Raw genomic sequence first — 12,299 nt, forward strand, 5'->3', positions numbered from 1 at the left:
TTTTTAAGTACTTAGATTCAAGAGGAAGTACAGTGCCTAAAGGTTGGACTAACAAATGGAATATATTCTCTCTCTTAATGCTTGCATTCCTTTTTAAATGTTTCACAAATGTATAATTTCCAAAGACATGAGACCTGTCTAGCACAGAGTGTTCTGAGAGGGTACTAAATGTATACAGAAAGAGATGAGACTTGGGGAGAGAGCATTATTTAACAAATGTGGTTTCTACTCAGTTTTAGAAATATCACAACATCAGACCCAATCTCCCTGTCTTAAAATGAAATGTTGTTCAATATTATAGCAAAAGAGAAAATCATGCAATTTGAAAATTAATATTAACATACTGATAGTACGGAACAGTCAGAAAGGAACCTGATCCTATATACCCTTTAAAAACCAGCATATACTATAAATAAATTTATGTCCAACTCAGAAGTGAATACTAAAATTTGAGAATAGGAATTCTTAAAATATCTTGAAGCCTTTGCTTCCAAACCCCACTTTCTGCTTAGGTGAGAAGGAAACTGTTACCCTCAGCTATAAACCTCTGACAGCTCTCAGAAGTAACTTGTAGTCTTAACAGCAACACTCTCAAACGCCCATTTCCAGTCATTAATCACAAGAAATTGGGGGAAATCAGAGAAACTTCATTCCAGGAAATATAAATATATACCAATGACTTGGGCAAATTCAAAAGTGGAAATTCAAAAATGCAAGCATAACCTGGCAATTTTGACTTGACTTATGAATAGGTTATAAAATAATTATGAATGAGTATAAAAGCAGAGAAAAAAGATGTTAGGGGAAGACCTATTCTCGTCCACAGGAATGTGATTAATATCATGTCATTTATCATCATCACTAGATAAATCACAAGAGATATTAGAAAACATTTCAAGCCACTGAACAATAATAAAAACATATTTAAACAGACATTATACAATCCATGAATGTCCAATAAGCACATGAAGAAGTGTTCAATATCATTAGTCATCAAGGAACTGAAAATTAAAACAACCAGATACTATTAAAACCTACTAGAACAGCTGCAATTAAAAAGACTGACAACAATAAATGTTGATGAGGATGTGGAGCAACCAGAATTCTCATACATTGTTGGTCAGAGACCAAAATGATACAGTTACTTGGGGAAAAGGCCTGGCAGTTTCTCATGAAATAAAAGATAAACCTGTCTCAAGTGACCAGCACTTCTTCTCCTAGGTATTTACCCAAGAAAATGAAAACATGTTTCCACCAAAAGACTTGAACAAGAATGTTCACAGCATTTTTATTCATAATTACCAAAATCTGGAACCAGACCAGTTGTCTTTTAATAGAATGGATAAACAAACTGTGGTATAGTCATACAATGGAATACTACTCAGCAATAAAAAGAAATTATCAATACATGCAACAACATGGATGAATCAAAAAAACATTATATTAAAAGAAAGGAGACATATTAATGGGTATATATGAAATTCTATAACCAATACTACTCTGTGATGGATGGGAAAAAACCCAACAGATCACTGCTGCCTCTGCAGAGGACATGGACTTACTGATATGAGGCATGAGGGAACTTTCTAGGGTGATGGTAATATTCTCTATTGTGAAAGGGGTTTGGGTTGCACATGTGTGCATTTATGCCTTTCACTGTATGTAAAATTTGCCTCAAAGGAAAAAATATAAACAAGCACTGAGCTCCAGTTAATGATTTGTGTGGTGAACTATCTGATGCTGCAAATTACTTTGATATATATTACAACATATAACGGATGGATGGACAATTTGAAGTGAGATAAAGCAAATACTCTAAAATGTTAATTGTGGTTGAGGATTCACTGTAAGATTCTTTAAAATTTCCTGTGTGTTTAAAATTCTTCCTATAAAATCTAGAGGGGAAAGGTTATTATGAGTACCTTGCAAAATATTAAAACAATGGTTACACAATAAATATGTTTTCCTTCCATTTCTGACTGCATTCTTCCAGTTTTCTTCAGAGGCCAGTACCATTACTAGTATCTCATGTGTCTTTCCATAGACAGTCTTTGCATATAGATAGAGGGATAGAGAGAGAGCAACCTCCACATTATCTCTTTTTTTTGAAAGTTAATGTTTTTATTAACATTTCTTATTAAACCATAAGAGAAAAGAACACCTGAATAGAAAACAAAGGACATCAACAAACCATATATAAAATGAATAAATAAATGAATGAATATGAACAAATGAATAAAATTAACATTTAACTTATGCTAGAAATATTCTTTTTTTGTTAACAGCTTTATTGACATATAATTCATATACCATAAAATTCACCCATTTAAAGTATACAATTCAATGGTTTTTTAGTATGTTCACAGAGTCATACAACCATCACCACAATCAATATTATAACATGTTCATCACCCTATGAAAGAAACCCTGTACCCTTTAGCCATTATCTCCAGCCCCCACTAGCTCCCCAACCCCACACAACCACTAATCTACTTTGTCTCTATAGACTTGCCTATTCTGGACATATCATATAAATGGAATCATACAAATACATGACCTCTTGTGACGGGTTTCTTTCACTTAGCATAATGCTCTCAAGGTTCATCCATGGTGTTGCATGCATCACGACTTCACTTCTTCTTATGACCAAATAATATTCCATTTTATGGATATATACCACATTTTGTATATATCCATTCACCAGCTGATAGATATCTGGATTGCTGAGAGTTTTGGTCTATTATGACTAATGCTGCTATAAATATTCATGTACAAATTTTTATGTGAACATACATTTCATTTCTCTTAGGTACATACCTAGGCGTGGAATTGCTGAATCAAAACATAACTCATGTTTACTTATAGAATGGTCAGACTATTTTGTAAAGCACCTGCACCCTTTTACATTCCCACTAGTAGTGCATGAGGGTTCTGCTTCCTCTGCATCCTCACCAACCTTTGTTATTACCTTTTTTTATTATAGCCTCCTAGTGTGCATGAGAAGTGACACCTAATTATGGTTTTGATTTTCATTTCCCTGGTAACTAATGATGTTGAGCATCTTTTCATGTAGTATTTATTGTCCATTTGTATCTTCTTGGAAGAAATGTCCATTCAGGTCCTTTCCCCATGCTTTAATTAGGTTGCCTTCTTATTACTGAGTTTAAGAGTTCTTTATTCTAGATACAAGTCCCTTATCAGATACACAATTTGCAAATATTTTCTCCCATTCTGTGAGCTGTCCTTTCACTTTCTTGATAGCATCCTTTGAAGTGCAAAAGTTTACAGTTTTGAGTAAGTCCAAATTATCTTTTTTTTCTTTATTTACGCTTTTGGTTTCATATCTAGGATATTATTTCCTAGTCTAAGATTTACTATTGCCTAATCCTTACTATTGCCTAATCCTATGTTTTCTTCTAGGAGTTTTATAACTTTAGATCTTATATTCAGGTCTAGGATCCATTTTGAGTTAATTTACATATATGGTATGAGGTAAGGGCCCAACTTCACTCTTCTGCATGTGGATACCTAGCTGTCCCAGCAGTATTTGTTGAAAAGACTTTTCTTTTCCCCTACTGAATAGTCTTGCTACTTACTCTTGCTGAAAAACTGATTGACCATAGATATATATGTCTATTTCTGGACTCTCAATTCTATTTCATCTATCTTTATGCCAGTACAACACTTTCTTGATTACTGTTGCTTTAAAGTAAGTTTTGATGCATTTTCTTACATTTTTTTCCACTGAATATAGTCTTATAAACACTTGAGTTTCCATACACTATATCAATATAACAATGAAGATCTTTTTTAATATACACACTTATTTACACACATGTGAAAAAACAGTATCTAGAGGTTGGTCAAAAGGGTTGTGCCTTTAAAATTTTGATAGACATTGACAAGTTGCCCTTCAAAAAGTTTATACCAATTAATACCCCCGCCAACAACATACGAAAAAGCCTATTTACTCTGCATCTTCTGCAATGCAGTGTATTTCCAAACTTTTAAATCCTTAACCAATGTTATTTTTCTCATTTTTAAAATCTTTTCTGTTGTGACAAATCCGCTTTGGCTAATAAATACATTAAAAAAAACCCCGTTTAATTACTAATAAAATGTTTCTACCAGCAACATTCCATTTTTTGGAATTTACCTTAAGTTAGTAGTTTAAAGAGGAAAAAGAGATGTTCAAAGAGCTATTTGTAATACAGAAAAAAAAGATTGCATAGTAGATGCTGATCAACAGAAAAATGATTAATTAAAATATGTTATGTTCACTAAACAGTATATCCAACTATTAAAAACTATAAACATGATATCTGTAGCCATATAAAAATACTTTAATCTAATTTTTAAAAGCAGGATACAAAATTATATGTACACTCTGTACACTGATTATAACTACTTTAAAATTACACAGGCATATGGAAATGGAAATACATAAATGACTACGGATAAGTTTCCTCTTTAATTTCTAAACTTCCTGTAACTTTTTAGAATTAAGTTCATAATTAGAGAATATGTTCACAAATACATTACTTTACATTAAAAATATACTTACTGTGATGATGCCAATTAGTTGAGTATAAAAGAGTCCAGTTATTCCAACTAACATTGTAATGCCCATAAAGGCAGCTAGTCTCATTATGGCCAATTCATGTCTAACAACAAAGAGGTCCTATAAGAAGAAAAAGAAAATCTTAAAAACAATTCAAAAATTACTTACAGTTGCAATAATAAAGAATTGAGCCATAACATTTTCCCTTATTATCTTAAAAGAACTACTCTCCCCATTTTTTAGTTTATTCCACTTAATAAACATATAAATATTTGAAAATTTAAAAAATAATTGTTTTTAATTCATAGTAGCAAGCTGAAAAATGGGATCTTACTACTCAATTGTCATAAAAACCCCTAATCCTAAAGTTGCAAATTAACCATGCTCATTTACTATTTGGAGCAAAAACAAAACAGAAAACCCTCCAAAAATCAAAAAACAAAAACAAAACAGATAGTGTACAATCTCTGGTTCAACAAAAGGAAATTTTATTATGGTACCGCTAAAAAGCTTGAATGCACAAGTCTGATTCATAATATTAAAGTTCAAGTGGCCAAGATACCTAGAGATTATGTATTTTAGTCAAAATGAGGGGGTAACACAAATAATAGGATCACATGAACAGCCCTCTGGCAAGACCAACTCATTCGTTCATCCATCCACTCACTCAACTACCACTGCCAAGCACTGAGCTATGTAGTAGAAATGTAAAAAGGATAAAGATATGGTCTGTGCCCTCAAGAAGTATGCAGTTTATTCAGAGAGAGAGCCCAACTCTGCAAAACTCCAAAACAATGTGATATATACTTTAACAGGAATGTGTGCACAGAGGACAGTAGAAACATAAAGGAATGCCTAGACAGGAGACAGAAATGGAAACGCTGTGAGGGAAAGCTGATTTTCCAGCCCAGGGCATGAAAATGAGGGTCTTGAAAGTGATCAAAAGAAACTGTGGCAGGAGGTCAGGAAAACCAGGAGAAGCCATTTCATTTACCCTCACTGTTCTTTCACTCTCTCTCCCTTGTCTGGCCAGACCATTCCAGTCGAGGGAGAGAGAGTGAAAGAATAAAGACTTCTGGAAACCTGTAGTTACTAGGCTTTGGAATAAAATAGCCACAGTGGATAAAAAGCAACAAACGAATGGGAAGGACCCCAAAACATAACCACTCACATGCTCTTTTAATACTGATTCAGGTTAAGGCTTAAAGGTACCCTAGTAGCAATACCAGAAACAGGGGGGTCACCGAACATAATGATCTTGTTTGAAACAAAAGAACTGATGCTTTTCTGTGTGGCACAGTGATCATCCACCTGACTTAAGCAAAACTCTGAGTCCACACCCAAACCACTCAGTTTATTAGCCAGGGAAAACTTAAAATTCACCAAGCCACTTAAGGTGTTATGTAACAGTTACACATTAGTTTTGACTACTTCAAAATTTCACTAAAAAGAGCCTAATGCAAAATCCTTACCAAACATGTAAAGAGGAAAAGATGGGGCTATGAATGATATTAAAAATTCAGTACAGTAAACTCTGCTATTATGCTGTATGAAAACACAAATATGTTCCAACATGATACATTAGGCAACAACCTGAGCATAGCAAGACTCTTGTGTTTGCTTATGTGTGATTTTATCTGCAAGAAACCCAAGATGAACAGTAAAAACTTCACCCAGCTAAACCAAGCCATACAGGAATACACAAAACACACCCCCCCAAACACCTACTGGCTAACTCAATTTGTTATGTGTGTTATGAGCCACACTCATCCGTACCTGGTATCACAATTTTCCCTCCAATTTCATATGACTCTCCTTCCATCACTTCGTAATAACTCACATAACACAACCCTTCTGATGCCCACTTCCACAAGAAAATTTCAGGTCTCTTCTAAGGTAAAGCGCAATGTTTGTTATAGTATTTACGTATTTCTTAACTAGTTAACATGTCTAAAACCGTGCTGCTATTTTTATTAGGAACGCTTTTAAGTGTCACTAACAAAGTTTTTGAGTGTTGTGTCTTCATTTTCCCATAAGCCCTATGGTTTTCATTGCATGATTTTGCACAGTGGGGCAAATTTTAGGAATGAACATACTGTGTCATAGTAGAGCTTACCCTAATAAAAATACACATGGTTCCCAATTTACAACGGTTCACCTTATAATTTTCTGACTTTTAAGATGCTGCAACTTTGGATATTTTCAACTTAGAATGGGCTTATCAGGATGTACCCCACTGTAAGTCAAGGATGATCTGTGCCATATATGACCAAATAAAATGCATCCTCTTTTCTCCCACTGAAAAGATTAAAAAACTTTTTTGTCCACTAGAATTTATACATGTTAGGGATGAAGATGAGACTAAAAGATCTACTTAAAATTACATTTATTCACTTAGGTATACATTTATGTTAGAAAGTACTTGTGTAAAATAGTAAATTAATTCAGAAATTGCTTTTTATCACTCTTACATTTTCAAAAAATGCATCCCAACTTTACACACACATAATTAACATCAGTACTAAATCCATATTTTGAGTCATTTAACATACTTCTCCAGAGCACAACATCTTTACTTCTATCTTAGGTTTTTTTTTTTTAGATCTAGTACTTTTTGAATCCAAAAATTGGCTTGGGAAATTTTATCTACATCACAAGCATCCATTTGCTATTCAAATCTTTATGACATAATCAGTGTTATTATGTCTGAATTGTGTCTCTCCAGAAATTCGTATGTGGAAGCCCTAACCCCACCCTCACCCCAGCACTTCAGAATGTGAGAGTATTTGGAGAGAGGGCTTTAAAGAGGAGATCAAGAAAAATGGGGCCCCTAGGGTGGACATTAATTCAATCTGACTGGTATCCTTATAAGAAGAGGAAACTCAAAAACACAAAGTGACACCACGGATGCTCAAGCACATGCGAAGACACAGCAACAAAGTGCCATCTGCAAGCCAGGAGAGAAGCCTCCAGAGAAACCAAACCTGCCGACATCCTGATCTTAGACTTCCAGCCTCCAGAACTGTGAGAAAATGAGTTTCTGCTGTTTATGCCCCCAGTCTGTGGTATTTTATGTCGCCCTAGAAAACTAATACAGTAACTGTATTTCTTTATCATTTTCATTCCTTTCCATTTTTTGGTTAAGAAATGTGCTTATACAGAGAGAAATGCATAAAACATAAGTTCAGTTTAGAGAAAAGAATGCAAACATTTGAAAACATGCAGATGCTTTCCTCAGTGCATTTCTTCCCCATCACATCCTCTCCCGCATCCCTACCTTAAAGAGAAAGGTTACTGATCCGTTCTTCAGACATTTTCGATACTAAATTTCAATTGCATATTACAAATATCTTTTCCTACTCTGAGTCTACTTTTTCATTCTCTTTATGGCATCTTTGGATAATCCCAAATTCTTAATTTTAATGTAGTCCAATTTATCAATCTTTTATTTTATTGCTTTTTATTTCCTGTTTAAGAAATCTTTCCCAACCCTGACGTAATGATGACATTCTCCTATATTACCTTTTAAAGCCTTTAAAAGCTTTATAGCTTTGCCTTTCACATTTAGGTCACTAATCCACCTGGAATGGATTGTGCACTGTGAAATACAGGGTTCTGAATTTACTTTTACTATATGAATACTCAATTGTCCCGGGACGGTTTATTTAAAAAGCTGTCCTTTCCTCAGAAATCAGAGGTCAAGTGTCCATACGTGCCTGAGTCTGATGTGGGCTCTCTATCCTGTTCTCTTCGTTTATTTGTTTATCCCCGTACTAGTGAGCACATCTTAGTTACTATGGCTTTGCAATAACTCTCCATACCTAGTAGGCCAACTCATCCCAACTTGTTCTTTTTCAAGAATATCTTGGTATGGGACTAAGAGACACAAACTACTAAGTATAAAAGTTTTATACTAAGTTTTATACTAAGTATAAAACAGATAAGCAACAAAGATATATTGTACAGCACAGGGAAATACAGCCTTTGTTTTGCAATAAATTTAAATGGAGTATACTCTATAAAATATTGAATCACTATGTTTTATACCTGAAAATAACAAAATATTGTAAATCAACTACACTTCAATGTAAAAAAAGGAATGTATTGGTTATTCTAGATACAGTTGACCCTTGAACAAGGCGGGGGTTAATCTGCATATATCTTATAGCAGGCCCTCAGTATCCATGGTTCCTCAGCATCAGCGGATTCAACCAACCATCAATCCTGTACTACTGTAGTACTTACTACTGAAAATATCCACATATAAGTGGATCTGCACAGTTCAAATGTGTATTGCTCAAAGGTCAACTGTAATTTGTATTCCCATAAAAATTTTAAATTAGATTTCGAGTTACAACACACTCAGACATACACACACATATGATATATTCTCTCCACTAAGAGTCACAATTTTCCCCTAGAGGTCTTGTGCTTTTTAAAGTCAGATTTAATTCCTGTTTCTTGATTCTATTATAAATGGTTCTGCTGTTAATTTCATTGTCTAAAGCACTGTTTGCTAGCATACAGAAATAAAACTGATTTTTTAAAATATTGTTTTATAGTCACACTTCTTAAACTTTCTTAAAAATTCCAAAGAATCTACAGATAAGTTATTTACATGATCATTCCATCTAAGAGTAATGATGGTTTTCTTCATTTCAGCAGTTATACCGTCTCTTTCTTCCTCTTGCCTCACTGCGTGGACTAGAAGTCCTAGCACTATATTTAATAACAATGGCAATGGGGGCACAGCAGGCATCAACACCTTGTCCCTCAACTTGGAGGGAAAAAGGTCAACATTTCATCATTTAGCATTCTACAGCTATTGTGTTGGGTTCTGTGTGTGGTTTTTGGTTGGTTGTTTGTTTTGGAACCTTTTATCTCCCTAAAAAAGTTCTCTAGTTCTAGTTTGCTAAGAGTTTATAACATGAATGGAGGCTGAATTTTATCTTTGTCTTCACACACTAATACATACAGTCTCCATACATCTGGGTTTTTATCCCCTAATTTGTTAACTGATAAAGTATACTGACTGATTTTCTAGTGTAAAAACAACCTTTCATTCCTAAGATAAACTCAACTTGATCAAGCTGGTTATATATGACCAGATTCAATTTGCTAAAATTTTGTTTAGGGGTTGTTTATCTATGTTCATAATCAGACTAATTTCCTTTCATTCTCTTATTGTCCTTAATAGGTTATATACCCAACATATGCTATACACATAAAATGAGTTGGGGAGTTTCCTCTTTTTCTAGTGCTTTGAAGACTATGCATAAGACTGGAATTACTGTTTCCTTTCATATATGATAGAGGTAGGACTCACTAGTAAATGTGTGAATATTCTTTTCAGGAAAAGTTTTAACTACTCACTCATGATCATAGGACTACCCATGCTTCCAACTTCTTCTTGCTGCTATACTATGCTTATGATTGGGAAACTCAGTAAGGTACAGATGTCAACTAACCAAACTGATGTATAGAACTAATACAATCCCAATAAAATTCCCCCACCAGTAGAGTATATACTGTTATATACTGGTAGGAGTTTTTTACTTTGTTTTGATTTGTAAATTGCTAAGTAAGCTGTTTCTAAATTTCACTGAAAAAGACAAAAGCAAACGATAGCATACCACTCCTATATAAGAAGAACAAGGAGGAGGGTCTGCTCTACTGCCTGCATTCTCAGTAGGGGTAGTATCGCCCCCAGGAGGGAGAAAATTGGTTCTTGGAGGAAAAAAACACTTAGCTATTACAGTGATTTGTGGCTGTCCACAAATCAATCCTACCTGACAAAACCTTATTCCTTAGTATTTAACTTCATAGAGAAAAGAAGAGAAAGTGTCTAAAAAGGCTCCTGATGGGAGCAATAATAACGAGAAAAAAAAAAAAAGGCAGAAAAACACTCATACTGGATAGCAAGATTTATTATAAAACTACAGTTGTAACAGTGTGGTGCAACCACAAAGATAGACTAATGGACTAGAAAAAAAGCAGAAACAGATACACACATATATGGCTCTTGGTTTATGACAAAGATGGTATTGCAGAGCAGAGTGGAATTATCTCTTCAATAAATGGCGCTAAATCAATTGGATATCCATCTGTGAAAAAAATGAAATCCTAACTCCTATCTCATAAGCATTATAAAAATCAATTCCGGGTAGAAATATAAAAAATATAATACTTGGAAGACAATATAGGAGAATTATATTGATGATTTAGGATACAAAAATACGTCTTAAATTGAACCTCAAAAGCACTAACTAAAAAGGAAAAGACTGGTAAGTTGGAGTAAAGTTAAAACTTCTGCTCATCAAAAAATAGCATTAAGAGAGTAAAAAATTTAGCTACAGAGAAGATATTTATAACATACACAATCATAAAAGGACTCAAATCTAAAACATCCTACAATTACCAGGAAAAAAAAAAAAGTCAAATAACCCCCCTACCAAACATGCAAAATAAACAGACCACTGCACCAAACAGGTTATACATATGGTCGATAAACATGTGAAAAGGGGCTCAATAACACAACGAAGTACTGCTCATCCCCACTAAAATTACAAACTTTAAGATGACTGGAGGGCATTATGTTAAGTGAAATAAGTCAGACAGAGAAAGACAAACACTGTATGATATCACTTATATGTGGAATCTAAAAAAACACAACAAACTAGTGAATATAACAAAAAAGAAGCAGACTCACAGATATAGAGAACAAACTAGTGGTTACAGTGGGGAGAGGGAAGGGGAAGGGGCAATGTAGGGGTAGGGGGAAAAGATGTACAAACCATTAGGTATAAAATAAGCTACAAGGATATACTGTACAACACAGGGAATATAGCCAGTATCTTGTAATAACTATACATGGGGTACAGCCTTTAAAAATTGTGAATCATTATATTGTACACCCATAACTTATGTAATATTGTACAGCAACTATACTTCAATTGAAAAATAAAGGAGATACTTTTAATATTATGCCATTAAAAAAAAAAAGGAAAACCTGAAAAAGTATTAGCAACACTATGAAGTAACGTGAACTTACATACTCTACTAGTGGGGTTTTGAATTGGTGCCACCACTTCGGAACAGTATCTAACAGTATCTAAAGGAACGTACACATAACCTTTGAACACAGCCACTTCTAGCTGTACATTCAAGTGAAACACATGCACCTGTACAGCAAGAGACATGAACAAGGTTGCTTCTGGCAGCATTATTTGTAACAGCCCCAAACTGGAAACAATGTAAATGTCCATCAATAGAATGGACATATAAACTATTTTACATTAAATGAAATATTATGGACTTCCCTAGTGGTGCAGTGGTTAAGAATCCGCCTGCCAATGCACGGAACACGGGCTCGATCTCTGGTCCGGGAAGATCCCACATGCCACAGAGCAACTGAGCCTGTGTGCCACAACTACTGAAGCCTGCGTGCCTAGAGCCCACGCTCCGCAACAAGAGAAGCCACCACAATGAGAAGCCTGCGCACTGCAAGGACAAGTAGCCCCTGCTCGCAGCAACCAGGGAAAGCCCGCGCACAGCAACGAAGATCCAACACGGCCAAAAATAAATAAATAAATAAATAAATTTATTAAAACATGAAATAGGGGCTTCCCTGGTGGCGCAGTGGTTGAGAGTCCACCTGCCGATGCAGGGGACACAGGTTCGTGCCCCGGTCCGGGAAGATCCCACATGCCGTGGAGCGGCTGGGCCCGGGAGCCATGGC

General features: G+C 34.9%; 1 protein-coding gene across 1 annotated transcript in view; it reads right to left on the minus strand.

The window, feature by feature from the left end:
• ZDHHC21 (zDHHC palmitoyltransferase 21) overlaps positions 1–12,299 on the minus strand; it is a 53,370-nt gene that overhangs the window by 8,442 nt on the left and 32,629 nt on the right. The window contains exon 5 of the mRNA XM_007465645.1: positions 4,565–4,681. Within this exon, the coding sequence (XP_007465707.1) occupies positions 4,565–4,681 (117 nt within the window). The remainder of the gene's footprint in view (positions 1–4,564; positions 4,682–12,299) is intronic.

Source organism: Lipotes vexillifer, unplaced genomic scaffold (genome assembly GCF_000442215.2).
Source record: "Lipotes vexillifer unplaced genomic scaffold, Lipotes_vexillifer_v1.1 scaffold31, whole genome shotgun sequence".
In the NCBI taxonomy this organism is placed as follows: domain Eukaryota; kingdom Metazoa; phylum Chordata; class Mammalia; order Artiodactyla; family Lipotidae; genus Lipotes; species Lipotes vexillifer.